At 33.8% G+C, this 24,176-nt stretch overlaps 2 protein-coding genes across 2 annotated transcripts; one reads left to right on the top strand and one right to left on the bottom strand.

Moving 5' to 3' along the window:
- The first annotated feature begins 1,678 nt into the window (after positions 1-1,678).
- LOC107487448 (transcription factor MYB97-like) lies at positions 1,679-4,279 on the top strand. Its single transcript, XM_016108124.3, has 3 exons — positions 1,679-2,059; positions 2,181-3,078; positions 3,987-4,279. Exons 1-3 carry the CDS (start codon positions 1,679-1,681, stop codon positions 4,277-4,279), a joined length of 1,572 nt encoding a protein of 523 aa, XP_015963610.3.
- A 9,643-nt stretch (positions 4,280-13,922) lies between these two features.
- Positions 13,923-17,485, bottom strand: LOC107481685 (protein disulfide-isomerase 5-2). The gene is made up of 5 exons (XM_016102015.3): positions 17,133-17,485; positions 16,310-16,413; positions 15,846-16,216; positions 14,896-15,197; positions 13,923-14,508 (listed from the first exon to the last, which is right to left on the bottom strand). The coding sequence occupies exons 1-5, from the start codon at positions 17,340-17,342 to the stop codon at positions 14,185-14,187; spliced, it is 1,311 nt and encodes a 436-aa protein (XP_015957501.1). The 5' UTR covers positions 17,343-17,485; the 3' UTR covers positions 13,923-14,184.
- Positions 17,486-24,176: the final 6,691 nt, after the last annotated feature.

The raw sequence follows: 24,176 nt of genomic DNA, 5'->3' as shown, positions 1-24,176 counted from the left end.
AACCTACTACCACGACCTATATTTTCTATCTCCATCATCGTTGCAACCCAATAATTTCAACTTCTACTCAAGTATAGTGCCATCCAATGCAAGTGTTGAGGAAGTCTTATTTATGATTGAATTTGGAATTAGGGTTCATTCACTTAGGGACGGATTTAAATTGATTTAACATTCTTATCTTGTCAGCAACAAGATGATGCTACTAAACATGTGCCAAGCTGATAGTTAACAGACCACGTCAACAAACATTAGCCACCTCAATGAAGAAGATGATAGAAGGACTAGTGCGACTAAATTTATTATCTTTCGAGGTCGAATTTGATTAATTTATTTTTTTGGAAACAAAAATAAATTTTTATTTAATTATTAAAAATTTTGGTAAGTTATAATAGTTTATGTGAGATATGTTAGCTAGAGTTATTTAATTATTTAAAATTAATTTTATACGAAGTGAGCATCTTATTTTTTTCCTCCTTCCTCCTTACTCCAACTTATTTTAACAGGTGGGGTGGGAGAGGGTTTTCCCATTAATACGATATATAAGTACTTTCATATTATTCTCTAACAATTTCTTTTATCAAATTTGATTCCTAACAAAAAAATCTTTGATCCGGTAGAATATTAAATAAATTAATCCTTAACAAAATAAATATACAAATTTGTTTTTTTCTTTTAAAATTTAGACAATTTAATCCCTCAATTTATTCTTTTATTGTATGAGAAACAAATTTGCAATAATATTTTAAAAGAAAAAGAACTACATTGTCAAATTTTTGTTATTAAGAACTAATTTATGGCATGTAAAAATTATTAGAGACCAATTTAGGATGCAATAATATTAAGAATTTAAAATTAAAAATATTTTAAAATATAAATTTACAAAACTGCCCCTATTTAAAAACATTTTATATCAATAACAAAAAATATATTTAATTTTTACTAAAATCATAAATAATTTAATGATACATTTGACAATTCAATAATGAACAATATATACAAAAAAAAGAATATCTAACTAACAAATAATTTGAGGGAAAAAAAGAAAAACCATTTTTATTACTTGTGTTCAAAACAAGCATGTAGAGTTACTCATATGTTCTCATGTAGTCAAAACAAGCATGCCACTTAGAATTTACTTTTTTGAGTATCCAAACTTGGATGCCAACAATCATTTGTTTCTATTGGCATTAAAACATGCTGTTAAAAAACAATGGAACAGGTACAATTTTCAAGGCTTTTTCACTGTGCATAACACGTAAGATTTAGTTGTACAATTTTTCACCATTGGTTATGAGGGTTACACGGAAGCGCAATCCTAGCATACCCTTCTAAATTTGTCTTTCCACTTTTTCACAAATCCCTTAAACAATTCACTTCATGCCTTTGCCTTTTGTTTGCACCTCCCAAAACCCTTCATATCATTGTAGACTAGTAGAATCCCTTCATCTCCGGTCTTCGTCGTGGTCGCCACCACCACTACCACCACTCTCTCTCTCATATAGAGAATTTAAGAGTTTAGAGTTTAAAAAATATAGTGGAAGAGAGAATTATGGTAAGGACAACGAAGAGAAGATACAACTAAGTGATTACTATATTTAGATATGCACAAGAGGTAGGAGTTGGACTAGTGTGGCTATATTTGGATGAAAAAGGAAATAAACAAATTTTTCTTGGCATGATGGAAAATATTAATAAAGATGCAGAGAACGATGCAAACAGTTTCACTGCAATGAGGGGAAGCATGGAAGCAGGTGACGGCTGCTGTGGCGATAGCGGTGGTGCGACAGCGGCGGGAGATGAGGTGGCTTTGAAAAAAGGTCCTTGGACAGCCGCAGAGGATGCAATTTTAGTTGATTACGTAACGAAACACGGTGAAGGGAACTGGAACGCCGTACAAAGAAACACAAAGTTGGCTCGATGTGGAAAGAGTTGTCGGCTAAGATGGGCTAACCATTTGAGACCAAATTTGAAGAAAGGTGCTTTCTCCCCTGAAGAAGAAAAGCTCATCATTGAACTCCATGCTCAATTTGGAAACAAATGGGCTCGAATGGCTGCATTGGTATAACTCCTTCCTCCCTTCTTCAGTTATCTTTGTATAAAATTTATAATCAAGAATATAATAATTTAATCAGAATTATTAAATTATTTAATAATTTTTAAATATCAACTTGTTGCTGTAGTTGCCCGGAAGAACTGACAACGAAATAAAGAATTATTGGAACACAAGGGTGAAGCGGAGGCAAAGGCAAGGGCTTCCTCTGTACTCAGATGACCCTGATCGTCCGACTATATCAAGCACACCCACCACCCCTATAACTCATCTAGGAACAAACTTCATCAACAATTCTCCCACAAGCAAGTTTGAGTTTCTCCACCACCAAAGTTATCTTCATTCTCCATCTCCGCATCATCACCACCACCTCAACCATTCTCCTTTAACATCACCACTTCACAGAGCTCCGTCTTATTCCCCTTTATCCTCTTCATCACTTCACACACCACTCTCCACTCCCATTTCATCTTCACCTCTCTCCTTCACCTTCCATAGACCTGCACCCTTGTTGTGCAACCCTCTTCGCTTTAAGCGTTACCGTTCAACTTCAACTGTGAATCCAACCACACCAACCACGCCAACCCACTTATCTGATCTTGATAATGGGTTTAGGTTCCCAGTTCATCTCAACTCTTCTTCTTCTTCTTCTTTCTCCCATTTCTTTCAGAACCCATCCTTGTTGGATCCTGAAAGAAACATGGTATGTTCGACTTCTCCTTCTAATTTCCTAAGCAAGATAGAGCTCCCTTCAAACCAATTTTCATTGTCATCGCAACCGCACCAAATAGAGCCATCAGAGTTTAAACTTGATGATGTTGAGTATAATAATGACCCTAACTGTTTAAATACAAGTAATGGGTTGGTTGGGGATATTCTATCTGAAGCTCAAACCATGGCTTCTAGTCATCAGAATTTTAAAAAGCGAAGCTACTTCGGCTTGAATGAAGGGCAAGATGAGGCTTTTGAGGGTTGCCAAAGCTTTGATGACTCGGTTCTTAGTTCTCTTTATTGGTCTTCTAGTTCAGGTTGATAAAAAAAAACTTTTAAATCTTAGTTGTTTTTGTTTGATTTACACTACATCAATTAAGCTAAAAATTCAAGTATAATTGACTTTATGGAAAGTTAATAGTCGAGAATTTTTAGATAATAATTTAATTCAATCTATTAAATTATTTAACGACTTTTAACTATGAACTGCACTTGAATTTTCACTCTCAATCAATTACTTCTTTGTATATTTGAATAGTTGGATCTTCTCGATTGCTTTTAGCAACCTAAGTTTATTTTATGTCACAAAATTAAATCTGATTCTTTCATCTCAATATATTTTTCTAAATTATTTAAGAATTTCCTTAGGTTTAGGAAGAAGAGTCTAAACTAAAATAAATTTGCATGGGTTGAAAATATTAGTATACAGTTTTTTTCTTGTTATATTGATGCTTATGTACTAAATTTTTAATGTCTTTTGACATAGTTTAATATGTCTCTCATAACTGATAACATAATATGAGTGCATTAATTTTTTACTTTGACCTCTTGGAGTTATTATTTTAATTCTAAAATTGGAATGCTTCAAAATTCATTTCAAATATAATATACATTCTAATTGTATAATACTACTACATAGCATGTTTGAAAAATACATTCTAATTGCCACATACGTGTGATAAGTGTGATGAAAAATAATGACTTTTTTATAACTTAAGTAAACACATTTTGATGGAATAATAATAATAATAGTTCTTATTGTGACAATAATGCATATGGTCTTTGGGGTTGATACGTTTTAAAGTAAACATCAAATATTTAAAAATTATTTGGTTTCATACGTTTTAAATTAAATATTAATTTTTAATATTTTTTAACAAATTAAACACACTAAACTTTAGATATGGTGGCAATCATGTTGATTCTATTTTCATAATTTTTGCAGGACTAAAACCAAAGGAAGAAGCAACAAACTTAGAGAAATCCATGAATGAGGACTTGTCAACATTGCTCCCTGTAATGCCTTCAACCTTACAATGCCAACAGAATTGGCAGCATAATAATACAACAGAAGTCTCAAATAATGTCCAATCTTCTTGTCTTATGACAGACGACAATTTTGGACTTGATATAAAGCCTGTAGCTTCATTATTTCCTCTCAACAATGCAACTAACCATGATAATAATAATAATAACACAGGATGTTACTCATGGGACAATTTATCTGGGCTATGTTGACCTTGACTCAAATTATAAATAATGGTCACAATTTATGTATCATAATGACTTTAGAAGCTATTTATTTTGTTGTTGAAATCTCGTGATTGATGTAGATGATACTTATTATTGTTCAGAACATTGATTTTTCAGTTGTAACATGTTTAGTGTTTAACTATTAATTATAATTTGAAAAAGCTTCGGGAGACAATACAAATCCAACCCAAATAGTATTCAATATTCATTGATTCTAAATATAGCATAATTCGGATATTGTATAAACACTAATTACTATTATGTATCAATTTATTATTCATTGATTGCAATAAATTACAATAAATTCAATATATATTAATTTGTTAGAAAGCAATAGGGTTGGCAATGGATAGGATAGGGTAGAGTTTGGACTTTACTCTAATTCTATCTATAGGTTAAAAACTTTTTTAAAATTCTATCCTATTCTATATGCGCATTGAGAATTTCTCAACCCTAACCCTATCATCACCCTAAAGTTTTAAACCCTACCTTACCCAATCCTATCCGCGAAAATATAAAAAAAATTTAAGCAAATAAAAAATAAAAAATTAAGTTCAAATTAAAATTAAAAATAATAAAATCTTAAAAAAATTTAACATAAAATTACAAATAATACTATCATCAACTAGTTTAGTGGTTACTTCAAATTTTTATAAGAGAAAGATTGTGGATTCAACACCCACTTACTTCACTACATACATAACTTTTACATATATGGTATATAATATATTAGGGGTGCGGATAGGGTAGGGTAAGGTAGGTATACCCTGAACTCGTACTCTACCCTACCTGCAGGCGAACTCCCATCGCACCCTACCCTATTTGCAGCGGGTCGGATAAACAACCCCTATCCAAACGAGTTGGTCCGAATTAAATACCTGCAGGTAGAATATAAATTGCCAACCCTAAAAAGCAACTAATTATACATTTTTAATAATTTAACATTTAATTCACCACTAATTTGTTGCAAAGCAACTAATTTTTTATATTTTAACATAATAAATAAATAAATAATAATTTTATATTATTGTACTCAAATATAACTAATAAATAAAAAATATATTTATATGAAATATCTAATATTAAATTAATTTTACTTTTTAAAAACTCTGTTTAAAAGATATATTTTCTTAAAAAGTCACGCATATTTCTCTAATATTTATATACAATTTGAATGAGAAAAATAAGTGATCTGTTAGGAGTTAATATTCAAAATCGTCCGTGAAAGATACCTCGATCTCCATATTAGTCCCCGAAAGAAAAAGTTAATCAAAAGAGTCCCCGAAAGTGACACGAGTTAATCACGTTCATCCTTCCGTCAATTTGCTTGATGACATGGCTAACGTCTGCTCACGTGGCACGTTAACTGCCATGCTGGCAGAGAAGGAATACGACGCCGTTTTGAGTGAATGTCCAGATAGACATGATACGGTGTCGTTTTGTGGAGAAAGTGGATTCAAAACGTTGCAGAGTGGATTCACCCTCTTCCATAACGAGTATCTCCATGTCTGGCTCCAAATTGTTTCGTCTCCCTCAAGCCATGCCCTAACCCCTTCACCTTGCATTCGAACATTGCCATCCACGTTTGTCGTCGTTGGTTGCGATCAAAGCCGATGTCATAAAAGTGGCGTGACGGTTAGAGGTAAGCATTAAAGTTTTTTCCTTTTTTTTTGAAGTCAGTTTGTAGCCTGATGTCATAAAAGTGGCGTTCTGTATATCTCTGTCTGATTAGGGGTAGGGGTTTGTGTGACTATTGTTTAAGTGTCAGAATGTATTTCATTGAATGCCGTTGTGATGATATTGTGTTATGGGTATTTCATGTTAATGAGAGTTAGTTTTCGTTGTTGCATGTTTGTTTTGGGGTTAGGGTTTGTTATGTTATGATTGAGAATAGGCAGTTGCAATCTGTGTGGGCTAAGGAGGTTTTCTTGTTTCTGCTTGTAGATGGAAGGTCCTCCAATGACCTTTGTGTTTCACCATGGGGGACTGTTTAAGAAGAATGCGGAAGGAGATATGATATACGAACCCGATAATACAGAGGTGTTGATGGGGGTTGAAGGAGACACGCTTGACGTCTTCTTTGTAAGGGGTTATTACAGGGAGTTGGGTTACATTGAAGCTGGAAATTGTTGGTGGAAAGATCCTGGAGTTCCTCTTTCATCAGGGTTGAGAAGCTTACTCACAGACGTAGACTTGGTTGCCATGTGCAAGGATTGCAGGAGAAACTACAATCTGATCAATATCTACCTGGAGCATTGTATCTCTCAGCCTTGTATAGTAGACCAGATTGAGGAGGAAGTAGTGAATGTGGAAGCAGAAAAGTTGAAACAGGGGAAGTGCAGCTCCCAAGCTGTGAAGAAACCCACAACAATTGATCCTCATTCCCAGAAGCAAACCTCTCACCCTAACAGAAAAACCTCACAGCCCAAGTCACAGCCCAATCCAACAATGAAGCCCATATCTGAGCCCAATCAACCAAAGGTGAAGCCCATGTCTCAGCCTAATAAAGCAGCCCACCAGCCCAAGAAGACAACATCTCAGCCCAAGAAGACAACTGCTCAGCCCATGAAGCCTGTTCCTCAGGCCAAGAAGACCAGTTATCAGGCCAAATCAGTCCCACCTCAATCAAATTCGTCATCAGAGACAGGCAATAACTCACAAGGGGCAAAAGACAAACAAAATAGCAGTGGCTGCAGAGTCACAAGATCTGGAAGACAAGTGAAGGAAGCTCCCCTCCAGGAAGATGACACTGACTCTCATGACTCTTATGAGAGTACTGAAGATGAACTGTATAGGCCTCCAAAAATTGTAGGAGACAACCTCTATAGCAGTGAGAGTGATAGTGACTCTGGGAAGGGAAAAAGAAGTGGAAAAAGGGACAGCAGGTCTAAAGTCAGAGAAAAGCAGAAGCCCCCTAAGAAAAGACTAGCTGATAAAGAGATAGACACTGATGATTCCAACTATGAGGGGTCTGAAGATGAAGAAAGTTCTAAGTTTGGGATGTTAATTCCATTAGGGTTAGTTGTTTCATAAATTATTTTACAAATGTTAGGGTTTCTAATGTGTTAAACTTTTTGTTACCAGATTTAGATGATAGTGATGCTGCCTCAGATGCTGACTCCTGGCATTCAGAGGATTCTGATAAGGTGTTGGAGTCTGATGAAGAATCACCAGCTGTGTACCCTCAGTTCAATGACAAAACAAAGTTTGGAGAGTTGAAATTCGAGGTCAGTATGGTATTTAAGTCCAAGTCTGAATTCATGCAAGCAACTAGGGATTATACAATCCAGTGGGGTAGAAATATTCTGTTTTCAAAAAATGACAAAGTTAGAATTAGGGCTGTCTGTAAGTCTGAAGATTGTCCCTGGGTAGTTTACTGTGCATGTAATAAGTAAGATGGTTCTTGGCAAATTAAGACACTAGTAGATAGTCACACTTGTCCAAGAAGGAGGAAAAATAAAGCTGCAACCCAAACATGGACTCTGAGTAAACTAGTACCTAAGCTTAGAAAACACCCAACCATGAAGCATCGAGAGGTTTATGACTGGTTTGTTAGAAAGTGCAATGTCTATCTCAATAGCACATGCATTACAAGAGCTTTGAAAGCCGCTAGGAAAATAGTCGAGGGTGATGAGATAGCTCAATATGGGTTGGTATGGGACTATGCCAATGAGTTGCTAACTAGTAACCCCGGCTCCACAGTTCAAGTGTCTGTTATCCCCATGCCTGAGAGTCCTCCCCTGTTTGATCGCTTTTATGTTTGCCTTGATGCCTGCAAGAGGGGTTTTTAAGGCTGGTTGCAGACCCTTAATTGGTCTTGATGGAGCGTTTCTGAAAACACTACATAGGGGTCAGATTTTAACAGCTTGTGGGCAGGATGCTAACAATCACATACTTGTGATTGCTTATGCCATAGTCAGTGTTGAGAACAAGGACAATTGGAAGTGGTTCCTTGAGTTACTGCACAATGACCTGGGAGACTACAGGGAGAACAAATGGTGCTTCATTTCAGACATGCAGAAGGTTAGCACTTTATTGATTTACGATAAGACAATACTGGGACTATTTTGATTTAATGAAGTAACATTGAGGGATGTATTTGATTTAATGAAGTTATTGTAGGGACGAATTTGACATGTTATCTTCTCGTGTCTGTTTTAACTTGCAGGGGTTAATACCAGCTGTTCAGGAAGTATTTCCCAGGGTACACCATCGATTCTGCATCTGGCATTTATGGCGCAATTTCTCAAAACAGTGGTCTAGTACTGAACTGAAAGATATGGTTTGGGAATGTGCTCGGTCTAGGACAACAGTTGAATTCAACAGAAACATGAACAGAGTGAAGCTAATTAATCAAAAAGCATGGGAATATCTCGACAAATGGCCAAAAGATGCATGGACAAAGGCCCACTTCAGTGAACTGCCAAAGGTGGATAACATATGCAACAATACCTGCGAGTCTTTCAACGCAAAAATCAAGCATGATAGGGGCAAGCCGATTCTGACATTAGCTGAGGAAGTAAGAAGAATCATCATGAAGAGTATTGTTGACAATCGGAAGAAGCTAGAGAATTATCAAGGGATTCTCCCCCCTGTTCAGCAGAGCAGACTTGAAGCCATGATAGCGTTGTTTAGCCACTGGGCTCCTCAATGGTCTGGTGATGAAAAAGAAGAACTGTATGAAGTTCATGGCTGGCCAACCAATATGGTGGTTGACCTGGGAAAGCATACATGCAGCTACCGTTTTTGGCAACTAACAAGTAAAAAATTCAACATTAAGTTACTGTAATTTACTTTTATGCACGATCTTCAAATAATGATTGGTTTGTCTATGCAAGGGATGCCGTGTGTGCATGCAATCTCAGCTATACAGGATAAGAATGACAAACGTGCTGAAGACTATTGTCACGACTGGTTGAAGATGGAAGCGTACAGGAAGACTTATTGCTTCAATGTGAATCCAGTGAAAGGTCAGGATCTGTGGGAAAAAACTCCACACCCAACTCCCGTCCCACCACCATTTAAGGCAAAGTCTGGAAGACCAACAAAGAAAAGGAGAAGAGACAAAGAGGAACAACCCACTGGGTCAAAAACAAAGATGAAAAGGAAGTATAACCCTATCAGATGCATGTATTGCATTGAGATAGGACACAACAAGCGAAGCTGTGCAAAGAAGAAAGCTATCGAAGCTGAGGAGCATGCTAGGCAGCTGCAGCTGCAACTAGCTCTGGTTGCCCCTGCTGCAGAAGGGGCTGCCCCTGAAGCAACCACTGTCCCAGCTGAACGTAATCCAGCTCCATCACCAACACAGACTCCAACAGTAATTAATATTAGCCAGTGTGACAGTATACCACCAACCCAAGAAACACAACAGGTAATCTGCCATATGTGATTCATTTTAAACATTTGTTATTTCATAAATCTCATTTCTTTAATAAGCTAAATCTAAATCTAGATGTACCATTAATTTCTGTAGGAACAACTCACTGCTAGGCCATCAAAGTTAAAGGTCATTAAAGGGAAAGCCAGACTTCAGTCGTCTCCTAAACCTACTGAAGCAGCACCAGTCACTGTCTCTGCTGAGACAATCAAGGGGACTAGTTCAGCCACTGCTAAAAAACTGGCCGACTTTATGACCTTCGTTCCTACTCCCACCTTCAAGCCCCCAAGAAAGACTGATAAATGACTTTGATTAGTATTGAAATGTATTATGGTTGAATTTGTTTTTTGTGTGAGGATACTTTATGTTTTTTTGCAAAGGGCAATTGAAGTTACATTATCTACATTTTGGTTATCTATGTCACTGAAAGTTGTACTATGCCCTTTATTTTGGTCTACGATACTTTTTAGGTTATGTATCCTCATGTAAAAGCTTATGACTTTGATGTGGTCTGTTTCCTATGTTAAACCTTTTGGTCCTTAAGAAAATGTGACATCTAGCCTTCTATGGCAACTCAATATTTAATAGTACTTTGACTACTCAATGTTTAACACTACTTTCACTACTGATTATGTCCATTCCTTAGTACATGTTACTTTAATAGTCATCCGAATTGGATTGTGTTGTCTTCATATAAAAAAACCAAATGCAACATCTATTCTCATTCAATGGATTCATCTCATTACACCATGAAGTGTTTGGAATTTGCTTTATTTGGAACGAGACAACAAACTACAAACAATCACATTAAGCACAACTACCACAAACAGGAAAACTATTAACATTTTCAATGCTTTTACTTCAGCTTCCAAGCTGCCCAGTCTCCATGCCACCTTCAACCTCCATTCATCACAGTCACTATTAACCTGCAGCTCAGCCCCATAATCTTTCTTCATTCCACCTTGGCCCACCCCTTCATACTCATCATCCTCAACCCACTTAAAGTAGTTGCAGTGACTGCCCTTCTGAAAATTCAGAAATCAAAAAATAAAAAATTAAACAAAATCCCAACACACAAAACAACATCAAAAACCCTTAAAGTCTTACACAACACTCACCCAGTACCTTGGACATGCACGGAATAGTCTATCTGGGTTCTCCGTTGTCCCAGATTTTCTTATCACAGCCTTCAACCCACAGAAACATGATTCCTCATGGGATTTCCTCCTGCTTCGCATTGAGGCGCTGGAACCATTACTACCGTTCGAGAACAACGACACACCACCACCACCACGGCCTCCATTTCCTGCCTCCATCGTCGCCCCAAACCACCAATTTGAACACGAACCCAGGCATATGGCCATCTGATTGATGTAGGCGACCTATTTATCGTGGAATTTAGGATTAGGTTTCAAACACTTAGGGACTTATTTGAACTGTTTTGTCAAACTTACCTTGTCAGCAATAGGTCATGACACGTGGGCCTCTTCCACGTTGGAAGCTAACCACACACATCAGCAACCGTTAGCCAGGTCACCAACGGAGTTAATGGAAGGACGAACGTGATTAACTCGTGTCACTTTCGGGGATTCTTTTGATTAACTTTATCTTCCGGGGACTAATATGGAGATCGAGTTATCTTTCAGGGACGATTTTGAGTATTAACTCGATCTGTTAGCTTATAGTTCAATCTTTATTGTGCATTATGAGTCATAACTTGACTTTATTTGCCTTCATTCTAAATTTGTAACAGACGATCTTAATAACCATTATTCTGACTTAATGACAAACGGTCATAACATTAATTTTATTCATCAACTTTATGCCTATAAAGGCACCAATTTCTATATTTTAAAGAAGACCTAGTGATAAGTTCTATTTCATTTTTAACATTCTATAATTATAGAATTCTTATACCTTTTGACCACTTACTGACTTGAGTATCGGAGTGTCTTTTATAAGGACGGAGCTATATAAAATATTAGAGGGATCGAAAATATTTAGACAATAAAATAAAATTAAAATAAAATTTTAAAAGAGACTAAACTAAAATTTATATATAATTTACATGTAAAAAATTAAAATTAGGGGGTCATTACCCCCTTTCTACAATGTAGCTCCGTCCCTATTTACAGGTATCACCTTCCGTATTCTTCTTGTCAAAATATACATTTTTTAAAAACAAAAATATAAGTTCGATTTTTTTAAATGAGATATTCGTCAAAAATTCATTCACATGTGAACAATAAATATTTACAATTTGCTTGTTTTTAGATCGAATGATTTTTGTTGGAGTGTACCTAATTCTAGTGTTTAATGTATAATCCTTACTTACACAATTTCAGTTTAACATTAATTCGTGCATATTAATAGAAATTAACTAGAAATGTTAGGCAGCTAAGCATTCTTTAAATCAAGTCTAATCAATTAAAATATACACTTATGTTTGTGAGTATTTGTTTCTACTTTATCTTCTTCGTACACAACTTTCATCTGCGTTTATTTTTTTTTTCGTTGACTATTTTTTTCATTCTTTTTCTTCTGCGGCTTCTCTTCTTTCTTCCTCTTCCTCTCTTTATATATCATCGTGGTACAATTTTTTTTTTGTTCTATTTTTTTTATTTTTGTCTTTCTCAAAAAAGAACAATAACAAAAAAAAACAATAATTCAACAATATTCAAACTTTTATTATGGACAAAATATCTACTATTAATTCAGAGATTCAATGGAATAAAAAATAGATATATAAACTAAGAGAAAAGAACATATATATATTATCATAGATATTGTGTCAGTGTTAAGAATTTTTTTTTAAAATTTTGGGACTTTTTTATTTCTTATAATTTTTAATTGGTTAAAAAAATTTTGGTGTTACAATTAAAAAACTTTAATGTTATTTTTCTGCTTTATGTTTTTTTTTTCAAACGTTTCCTCCTCTCCATTCTCCTCCTCTTTTTCTTTTTGTTTTACTCTCTCATAATTCTTTTTGTTTCATCTTTATAAGAAGAATCAAAACTAAAAAATGAGAATAAAAAATTCAAACATAGAAAAAAAATAAAAGAAATCTATAATAATACTAGGAGAAAAAAAAATAATAGTAATAAAAAAAAGTATATAGGAAGGAAACAGAGAAAGAGAAGAAGAATAAGGAACACAAAAAAAAAAAAGTGCGCGATTTACGTATATTATGTGAGTAATTTTTGTAAAGTTTGGACCAATTTTGTTAGACTTAGTTATAAAAAATGCTTGTACATATAACAATACTAAAAATTTACATCCATAATACATTTTATTCAATTTGAATTTTTTTTTTTTGTGACTATTCAATTTGTAATTCTTATTTACTTTTAGAAACATTTTATTAACATAATTTATTGCAAAAATCTTACCATTCAATTTTTTTTATTAACCAGAAATGCTGCAATTGATATTGCATAATTTAAATTACATAATTTGACATAAACACAACAATGTTTAAATTCTCCAACTCCATAATTTTTAAGAATACACTAAATTATATGCATCATAAATAACGTCTGAGATTCCACAATTATAACATTCAAAAACCTTCAATACTTACATCCAAAACTAACATTTTGGTGACCTCAACATGATTGGCAATTAACAAATTCAAGTAATTAAACACGAATGCTATGTTTAACGGAATAAAATAGAACAATAAATATAATACAAAAGATAGAAATACAAAAATTAATATTTTATATTTTATTTGTCAATAAAATATAACTCAAATAACATAATTTTTTATATTCATCTAAAAGTCATAGGTTTGAGTCTCACTTCTAATTTTATAAAAAAATATTTTATATTTTATTTGATAATCAACTAAAAATAAAACAATAAATTATAAAAATCTAATTTATTCTAATTTCTTTTATACAAAAACAATTAATAAGAAAAATGTAAAACTGTAATTATGAAAAATGAATAAACATAATAAAAAAAATAAATTCTTCTCTCTTGTTGATACTTTAGTATTTTTTCTGTTAAAAAAAAATACAATATATATTAATTTAGATTAAACATAATTTTGTATCTTTATGTTTTTTCTTAGTATCTCATACTTAGTCAGGCGTGCAAAGCTTAGTTAGTTCAAATCACTTCAATATCAAGCCAGTTAATAGTTATCGTGTACTAACAACTCTGATCCCTTGTGAGTTGTGAAGGTAACATAAAAAGTACAAATCTTGCTATTTAGGCACCGGTTAGCAAAGGGAAGTAGGGAACTTTGAAACTTCATATTTTTTGAAAATGATACCATTGGAATTTTTAAAATGGAAAAAATAACCCTTGTCATCTTAAGAAATAAATAGAGCTTGTGTGTGAATATGAGTGAAAGTTTGGACACTACAACTTATCAAACTACACAATCTCAAATATTTACACATCCTCCCAATAGAAATGTAAATTAAATTCTAAAGCCAGCTATTTTTCTAGAATCTCCCTTGGTCAAGTTTCATTGATAATTATATCATTTGTTTGTGTTGGTTTAATCCTCCTTGTCTCCAGCTTTATACTCATTGTTTTCAACTTCTGAAACAGAGCTCCTTGCTTGAGTAGCAGCCTGTACTTGATTTGAAACTCTCTGGTATTCATCACCTCCTTTAACAAAAAATGTCTGAAGAATCATCATTACTGCAACAATACCAACAAGAATGTACACCAATCTGACGTCAAAAGATCGCTGGAGATATCGCATAAATGAAGGGCCACTCATCTCTTTCTTTATGGTTTTTCCTTCTCGATATCCTTCTACAAATTTAGAGATCTGTGTTGCTTGATCCTCTTCTTCGATGCTTTCAAAACCAACAACCTGAAAATTGTTAAGAGAAATGTTATTGGCTTCAGCAGCAAAAAATTGAGGTATTTAATATGTTTGCATATCCTCACTAGTAAGATACCCCATATAGTCTGAAAGTCAAAATTGGAAAATCCCAGATCGAGTTATATATTGAAAGAATTTGTATATTCATATCAAACATATTTAAGTATTTAATAGTCAATGAGTACACAAAGCTACTGGTGTATATGATATGAACATCAACATATGAAACTTGCTTCTTCTAACTCAACTCCATCTCTCAAATATGCAAGCATAAACGCGTGTGTCCAAGTTGATATGAATACAGAATGCATATATGTAAACACACATGATAGGATAACCTAAAATAACTTGTTTCGGGTAAAAGGCCAGACTTACTGAAAGGTACTCATCGCTGTTATCCCAAACGACCAGTTTTGGCAGTTTAGTGCCAATATCGAATTTTTCAGCAAATTCTTCCATCTGTCTAACTCCAACATAACCAAATATTAAGTCACGATTTGCAGATGCAGCAGCCTTCAATAACTTAACCAGCTCCTTTGATCTTTCTTCATCTTCATCGTCAACAATTGCCAAAACTGTCTTCCTACCATCAGCTTGAATCAACTTAAGTGTGTCACGGGATACAGGCACAGCCAAGGGAATCAGATTTTGTTTTACAAAATCTTCCAAAAATTCATCTGCAAGTGAAAACCAAAACCATAATTGTTAATTCCCATAATTATGTAACAAAATTAAAAACATATAAAGACATTAAGACTGTTGAACCAACATAACACCACATGAGAAAAGAAAAGAATAAAATATTAAGTATAATTCAAGAAATACAGACAAGCTGAACAATAGAGTAATTGATTAGCAATCACTAATCAAGACTAAAGCTGATATTTCATTTATACAAAAAAAAAAAAAAGAAAAAAAATACTAGAACTGTGGTATTTGTGGCCTCAAAGCTACATTAGTTCCTATCCTGAAACAAAAAAGACCTTTTAGAAGAACTTGCTATGTGTTAATAATCACTTAGTCTCAGATTTTGTTTCCAGTCAAGTTCCATAGCTAATTTTGTCATTAGCTTATTTGATTCAATAGTTAACTGGGTCTAAGCCATAGAATCATCCTAAAGAAACTGAGAGTTGAACTACGTAGGGAACCATAAAGATTGCCCTATCCAATAACAACTGCAAGGATGAAGACACAGGGCTACAAGTTCCACAATTACAATCTAGCCAAATGCACCAAACATTTAAATAGAGCTCAGTTCTATAACCTGCCTCACTATCTTCTAATTCCGAAAAAAACAAATGGATGGTGAATAACAATACACTAACCTTCAAAGGGGCCATAGAATGTACTCCGCTCATTGTATTTTAGATTAAGGGAAACCAATGCAGGAACCTTATCAAAGTCATACAACACCATAAGATCCTCTGAAAAATCTTTTGCCACAGAGAACCATGCATTTTTCTTATACTTTATGCCTAACTTCTCCATCATTGAGCTGTCCAACCCAAAACCTATAAATATGGGGAAAAATTCGCCAGCTTCTTCAACAAATGTTTTGACAGCAGAATCTGAATCAAGAACAGCAACATCAGAAGCAGCAAATTTCTTCAGATAACGAACAAGTAATTCGGCTTTCCTTGGTCCACGGTACTCTACAGGGACGCCATGATTAAACAGCATAATGGTTGGATATGCACTGCACAGCAAAATAGAAGTTTCATCTAAGCTCATTCACAGTAATCACTTATATCAGAATGAAAAAACAAGGTACAGTGGCTCAGAAACATACTCAACATCATATTTTTTCGCAAGGCCAGTATGCTTGTCCGCATCTACCTTCGCTATGACTATGGGATCCTTTAAGGTTGCAAGTACAGGTGCGGCAGCATCTAACTGCAAGGCAGATAATCACAAATGCTAAGGTCTTCAGGAACCAAAAGTTAGAGAATCACAATGAGTACAGTTATTACAAGTGCAATTCTATTCTATCCCAATACCCTTTGATAAATTTTGAGTATAGATAATATGAATTTAATTTTGATGCATTGTAATTTTGTATAGTTTTACATGTCCATTCAACTACATAATGTCACCTAAGCAAAACTAAATACTTTTTACATTGACAACTGTGAATTGGTCATCCAAAAAATAGATGTATTTAGACGACTGACCCTTCGGGTATCAAATTAAACTCTAGATAATACTGAAGTTTAAAAAGTTAAAACCATTACAATGATAAGACAGTTTATACGAATTTAATTTTGATGCACTTCTAGTATTTATCCTTGCATCCAATCACAGAATCTCACGTCAACAAAAATAACTACTTTGAATAGTAGTTCAAAAGAACTTATGTGATCGAATGACTGTCTAAATCAATTTACATTCTAAAAATTAAACTCAATTTACATTTCACAATTATTATTACACAAAAGTGTTCATGCTCACTACAAGCTACTTTCCATATGAGTAACCCTTCATTAACATGCATAGAGCAACTTGAAAGATGCACCAATCAAATAAACAATAAAGTAATAAAACTAAATCTGAGGTAGATTTCTTTCTAAGGGGAATACAAATAAAAATCGAAGAAAGAGGGGAAAAGGGGGTACCTCAGGGGAAAGGCGCTTGCAGTGACCGCACCAGGGAGCGTAGAAATCAACCAAGATGTGATCGAAGGAAGAGATGGCGGAATCGAAGTTGGATTCATCAAGAACCAGCACAGTCCCGTCCATCGCGAACTTCTCCCCTTTGCAAAACTGGATCCACACCAGAACGGTGAAAGTAACCACAAGAATCCTCTTCATCTTCGTCGTCATCATCGCTCTGTGTTGGATTCCAACACCAAAGTGTGTATAATAGTTGTGACTTGTGACTTTTCCTCCTCGGAACTACTTAACCTTGATTCAGTTGATTCCTCTCTCTCTCTCTCTCTCTCTCTCGGGTTCCCGTGTTTTTGAACTTGAACAAAACTTCATAAATTTATTTAAATAAAATTTTAACCATTAATGCATGTATATCTTAGTTACGAACACAAATATTATAAAAAAAACTTTTAAACTACTTTTGTTTATATAACATTACTCATATAAATTATATGGTGAATATTTACACGCACTAATGTTTATGTAAAATTAATAGTACAGAATTGTTACATAACACATAATTTTGACAAATTTAATTAAATTATTATTTAAAAATTTTTAACTACTAATTTTCTATGAAAACAACTCCATAAAATTTTCACCATTTTATATATATTATACCAACAGTGAAATGATTTTTAATAAACAGCATAGTTGATCTTTTATAATATAAATACTAATTTTATTTATGATTTAATTATTTTGCAGGTCCTATAATTTCACCGAATTTTTAATTAGGTCCTTATATTTTTTTCTTTTCAATTGGATTCCTAGATATTAAATTTTTTCAATTTAGTCCCTATTAATGTTAAACGTTAAAAAAAACATTTGTAAATTATGAAATTACCTATATGCCTCTGTCTTCCACCTATAAACACTTCATATTTCTGATTTCTCTGAGATTTCTTTTTTTTCCCATTTTTTGTTCTTTTCAAATTTTCTCTTCCACAAATCTATGGATTAAAGTCATGGAACCTCTTTTATTCTCTCTTCGAAAAGCTGTGTTTCGAGGAGTTTCAATCTGAAGGAGAAAAGACACCTGTGTTTTTGTGGAGAGGCGGTAACTATGGGCCTTTATTGACCGCTTTTGAACATGGTAAGAAGTACGTTGCTTGTTAGAAGATTCTAAAATGTATTTTTTTTTAGTGGATTGGAGATGATGACAGTTCGAAGAATGGGTGGCTAAAGAAAAAGAAAAGGGAGGTTCACTATTTTTGTGATGATACTCTAATTCTTTGAATTTCTGGAACAATAAAAAATCTTATAGAAGATTTATTTCTTACCCTAACAGAAGATGCAAGTTTTTGAGTGGATTGATGAAGGTGATGGAACAAGAAGCGTATCTGCTGCTGTAACTGCAAGATTATGGTAAGTTTGAGGCTGAAATTAGGAATTAGATGCATAAAAATGGAAGATAGAGAGACTAAACGTGAAAATAGAGAGATTGATTGTTGAAATTGGACAAATAAATACTTGTGTGAATAGATTATGTGATGACTTTAATGTTGTCCAAGAACAAGTTAGAAGATTAGAAGAAAATACGAAAAATAAGTGCAAAATGCAATATATGCTATTTATGTTTTTCATAGTCATAGTAATTGAAATGTGGTTTGTAAGGGTTTAAAGTTCATTGTGTTGTAAAATTTTAATGTAAAAAATTCTACAACTTCAATTTAATTACTGTTAATTATGTTTAGTTTCATTATATTTTGCATTAATATATTGTATAATGTTTAGTTTGATTATATTTTTTCTGTATGCCAATAAAACACAATTAAAGAAAACTTTAGAGTTCAATATTTAAAGTTGCACCATATGTCCACAAGTTACAAAAAATAACTGGCCATATAACCTGCCACATACCTAGAAGTTCATTAAAAAAGTATTTTTTATACCATATGTCCACAATATATTACAAAATAAGTGGTCATATAGTATGCCACATACCTAATCCAAAATAAAAGTCCAAGAAGTGTAACAATTAAAAGTAGTCCAAACTTATAACAAAATATCAAAATAGTAGTCTTACATACATAATAAATATTGACCACAGAAACACAACACTAACAATAAATCCTACACAATTCATCACAACATATATTATTTAATAGCAACCCCAACAATCCTAACTCTAAATATAATCACGCTTCAGTCTTCAGTTAGGTCTATTTGTAGACTTGGTTGCCCTGTTGAATTCCTCACTCCTAACTTGAGTCGTCCACTCCTCCTCACACCAAATACTTTGTCTTTGATAAAGTTTGAGAAGATGTTCTAGGTGGTTGCTGAGAATCTGTAGCTGCGACATGTAAAAGAGGCTGGGAGGTTGGAACCTAAGAATCTGAACTAGCAACTATGGGGGGTGGTTGAGTAGAGGCAGCAATAGCTGTGGCGGGTTTAGGTTGTGAAGATGCAGCAGTAGGTGTGGTGAGAAGTGGTTGTGAAGATGCAGTAGCATTCCTTCCTCTACTCCTTCCTTTGCCTTTTCCTCCGCCCCTGCCTATTCCTACTTGTCTTCTTCTTTTAGATCTACAGTTATTTACACCAGATTTAGTGTCAGCAGCAGCAGCAGCAACAGCTTCATTCGCAATAGCATCTCCATTTAGGCCAGTTGCATCATCTATGTTGGCTGCAGCAGCAGCAACAACAACAACATCAGACTCTGACACCAGGTATAACAGCATGTATTCTTAGAAAATGAATTACATACACTAGCTTAAATGCCATCTATGACAACCTATTCCAATCAATACATGAAACACAAAATATTTCAACTAAAAAACAGTAAAACAACAGCATATATGTTCCCAAAATACAACACATTCACTAGTTTAAATGCCTTATATAACAACATACCCCAATCAACACATGAAATACAAAATATTTCAACCAAAAAACCAGTAAAACACATAATGGCAACTTAAAAGTACTAACTTTTTATTGGTTGGACATAAATACCCACTTCCTTCTACTAACATGTCCAATGTCATCCGATAGCTGGTTAATAAACTAACCCCAGTTGTCTCTGTCAGCCTCTACAGTAGCAACAACAATTGAAAAATAATTATCGTTCGGATCTCTTCCAACAGCCACCAAAAGTTGTTGGCCATGATCACCCTTCAGGTGACAGCCATCTACCCCTATGATAGGACTGCAACCAGCCAATAACCCTTGCTACATGTACATCCTCATAAAACTTGGCTAGCTAGGCAATCATTTCAACCTAAATCCACTAAATAGAAATCAATTTTCAAAAACTTTTAGCAATAAAATTAATCATAATCATTGAAACTTAAAATAATAACCAGGCAACTAAATCAATCTAAATTCACTAAACATAAATCAATTTTCAAAAACTTTTAACAATAAAGTTAATCATAATTATTGAAATTTAAAAACACTAACCAGCCAACCAAATCAACCTAAATCCATTAAACAAAAATCAATTTTCAGCAATTTTTAGTAATAACCATAATCATTGAAACAGAAAACACTAACCAGGCAACAAATCAACCTAAATCCACTAGATAGGGATCAATTTTCAGAAACTTTCAGCAATAAAGTTAATCATAATCATTGAAACTTAAAAATACTAACTAGCCAACCAGATCAAACTAAATCCACTAAATAAGAATCAATTTTCAAGAACTTTTAGCAATAAAGTTAATCATAATTATTGAAACTTAAATACACTAACCAGACAGCCAAATCAACCTAAATCCACTAAATAGGAATCAATTTTTCAGGAATTTTTATTAACAACCATAATCATTGAAACAGGAAACACTAACCAAGCCACCAAATCAAGCTAAATTCATTAGACAGGAATCCATTTTCAAGAACTTTAATTTCAGCAATAAAGTTAATCATAATCGTTGAAACTTAAAAAATACTAACCAGCCAACCAAATCAACCTAAATCTACTAAACAATAATAAGTTTTTAGGAACTTTCAACAACAACCATAATCATTGAAATAGAAAATACTAACCAGGCAACCAAATTAACGTAAATCCACTAGACAGGAATCAATTTTCAAGAACTTTTAGCAACAAAGTTAATCATAATCATTGAAACTTAAAAATACTAACCAGTATTCAAACCTAAATCTGCTAAACTAGAATCAATTTTCAGTCACTTTCAGCGATAACCATAAATAGGAAATACACGAGACTCAACATGATACTTACTTTGTGCAGCCATTAGGCCAAATCTTCAACCATACGATAGGAGGTAGTGGATGGGCATCAGCTGCTGTCTCAATTCCGTGGCTGGACTCTTGGTTCATAGCATCCGTCAGTGGAGGCGGCGTCGACATGGATGCGGGCTGCTAAGAGGTAGGAGGCAGCGTCGTCACCGTAGACGGAGGCACATAATTGGGGTTAGGGACCATGATGAATGGCTAGTCCGCTAAATTAGCAACCTGTGGCATCATCGGGGTGGTCGAAGTAGAGAGAGAGGATCCAAAAGTCCTGGGGGTATTGGAAGAAACCCTCCCTCTACCCCGACCACGGCTAAGACCACGACCAGCAGCCTGATTCGCAGCATGTCTACCTATCAACATGTTTGCAAATATCAAATTATCAAACAATCTCAGCAACAATTTCTCAGTAAAACAGTAATTAATACAACAATTAACGCAATTAGACAATTCCAAACACTCCAATAATTCAAAACCTAATGTATTGAATCTAACCTAACTTAATCAACTTAAATCCATTAAGATTAGAAAACTAAACTGAACTAACTTTGAAACTGATTCAAAATTGAAATTGAAATTCTAATCAAACCTAAACTAAATTAAACAAAAATTAAATAATCATCAAACAATCTCAGCAACAATTTCTTAATAAAATAGTTATCAACACAACAATTAACATAATTAGACAATCCAAATATTTCAACAATTCAAAACCTAATGTATGAATCTAACATAACTTAATCAACCTAAATCCACTATGATTAGAAAAAACTAAATTGAACTAACTTTGAAATTGTTTCAAAATTAAAATTGAAATTCTAATCAAACCTAAACTAAATTAAACTAAAATTAAATAATTAGTAAACAATCTCAGCAACAATTTCTCAGCAAAATAGTCATCAACGCAGAAAATAACAAAATTTGAGAATTTCAAATACTTCAATAATTCAAAACCTAATATATTGAATCTAACCTAAATTAATCAACCTAAATCTACTAAGATTAGAAAACTAAATTGAACTAACTTTGAAACTGATTCAAAATTAAAATTGAAATTCTACTCAAACCTAAACTAAATTAAACTAAAATTAAAGGAATTCAAAAAGAGTTGCTCAAGAACGTGTAATGAAGAACATAGCAAGAAATAAGGGAAGAGGTGGATGTTGCAGCCTTGGTTGCCAAAGTTGCGGTGGTGGCAGATGATGGTGACTGCATATGGTGGTGACGGCGAAGATGGGAGAGAGAGGGAGGGAAAGAGAGAGATTACTGACGATAAATCCGACGGTACTCAGCATTTTTTTTGTAGTGTTATGTTAATCTTGTGATGCAATTCACCTCTCCTCTAAATTGTGCTTGAAATTCCTTAAACTTCTCGTTAGTATACACATGCTGGAATTGAGCTTCTATTGATAATTTTGTTGCACATAGTATGACAGTACGAAAATCTGTAGCATCGAATTCTCTCTCTCTTTGTTCTCTACCTTATAGGCAATTATCATATTGTTTGACGAATTAGATCCCTGAGCTATTATGCATAATAAACTTGTTAAAAAAAAGCATGCATGCTCTCGCTCCTTTGTTTGTTTCTCATCTCGACCCAGAAGTGGTGATCAAGATAAACCAAGATCCATAAATGACGATTTTCAAAAAATTCTAAAAAATGATAAAATACGTGAATCAGAATCAAATGCACCGAAAAGTGTAAGGGTTCGCAACGTTATCTGAGCAACAATACACATAAATATCCAAATACTAAAAATAATAGCATTAATTAATTCTAATAAAGACATCGTTACCTGAAAGCCACTTATTGTCTTCAATACCATACTTCATAAGAAAATCGTTCTACTTTCTATCAAATGCATCTTTTGTAAAAGAGTTCCAAACAACAAGACTCATCTCTTGTTCAATTTCTTCGTATCTCTTGTAACCATTTAATTTTTGTAGAATCTTCTTCATAATATGCCAAATACACTACCTGTGAATGGTTGTGGACATACAAGTCTCAATAGCTCTTTGCATTGATGCACTTGATCAGTAAGAATGCCTTTTGGAGCATTTTCTCCTATGCAATGAAGCCAACATTCAAACAACTATTTGAATGATTGAATATTCTCATTTTTTATCAAGCACATCCTAGAAGTGTAGAATGACCATAGTGATTAACACCAACAAAAGAACCAAAAATCAAATTATACCTGAATTAACAACACAGAAACAGAATAAGATATGCACCGAAAGAAGAGTCTCATATGCACCCAAAGTTGTTTCACAAAATACATAAACCAAACAAAAAATTACTTATTTGTATTGTAAGTGGTATTGAATGAAATAACATCTCCAAAATACTCACAAGCAGCCTGCTTCTTGCGTAAACCCAAAAAGTAATTTTGATTGAGTGATCAATCTCAAGTTCAAGTTCGAAAAAAATTTATGATTCTTCTCTTTCATTCTTAATAAGTATTTTCCAAATTCTTTGTCATCGTCTAGTTCGGAAACATTATGGACTTCCCTCGTAATGTAAATTCTCACATCTTATTCGATAAAATTTAATTCACAATGACCCCTTGCTGTTGCGACAAATGATTGATATGTTTTGCTTAACCTGATTCCTGCTTCGTCGCTATTCTCAATTGTACGACGTACAAACATGCTTAACTGTCTGTGTTGTTTAAGCGTCTCTGCTTGATTTGGACAGCATGGATGTGAATGATGCAAAACAACTTTCGAAATAACCCAAACACCAACGTCCTTCAATATATGCATATAAATTCTTGGAGGATAATTTAATCAAGTTGAGGGATTTATTTTTTG

This window comes from Arachis duranensis, chromosome 1 (assembly GCF_000817695.3).
Source record: "Arachis duranensis cultivar V14167 chromosome 1, aradu.V14167.gnm2.J7QH, whole genome shotgun sequence".
NCBI lineage: Eukaryota > Viridiplantae > Streptophyta > Magnoliopsida > Fabales > Fabaceae > Arachis > Arachis duranensis.
This window is presented reverse-complemented; position numbering and strand designations above follow the sequence as displayed.

Excerpts from the sequence above, each read along its gene's own strand:
- LOC107481685 (XM_016102015.3), bottom strand. The coding sequence starts at position 17,342 with ATGATGACGACGAAGATGAAGAGGATTCTTGTGGTTACTTTCACCGTT. Across the intron at positions 16,414-17,132 it reads GCAAGCGCCTTTCCCCTGAG|TTAGATGCTGCCGCACCTGT; the intron begins GTACCCCCTTTT and ends TCTGCCTTGCAG. Across the intron at positions 15,198-15,845 it reads ATTCTATGGCCCCTTTGAAG|ATGAATTTTTGGAAGATTTT; the intron begins GTTAGTGTATTG and ends TTTCACTTGCAG.
- LOC107487448 (XM_016108124.3), top strand. The coding sequence starts at position 1,679 with ATGGAAAATATTAATAAAGATGCAGAGAACGATGCAAACAGTTTCACT. Across the intron at positions 2,060-2,180 it reads GGGCTCGAATGGCTGCATTG|TTGCCCGGAAGAACTGACAA; the intron begins GTATAACTCCTT and ends TTGTTGCTGTAG. Across the intron at positions 3,079-3,986 it reads TTATTGGTCTTCTAGTTCAG|GACTAAAACCAAAGGAAGAA; the intron begins GTTGATAAAAAA and ends TAATTTTTGCAG.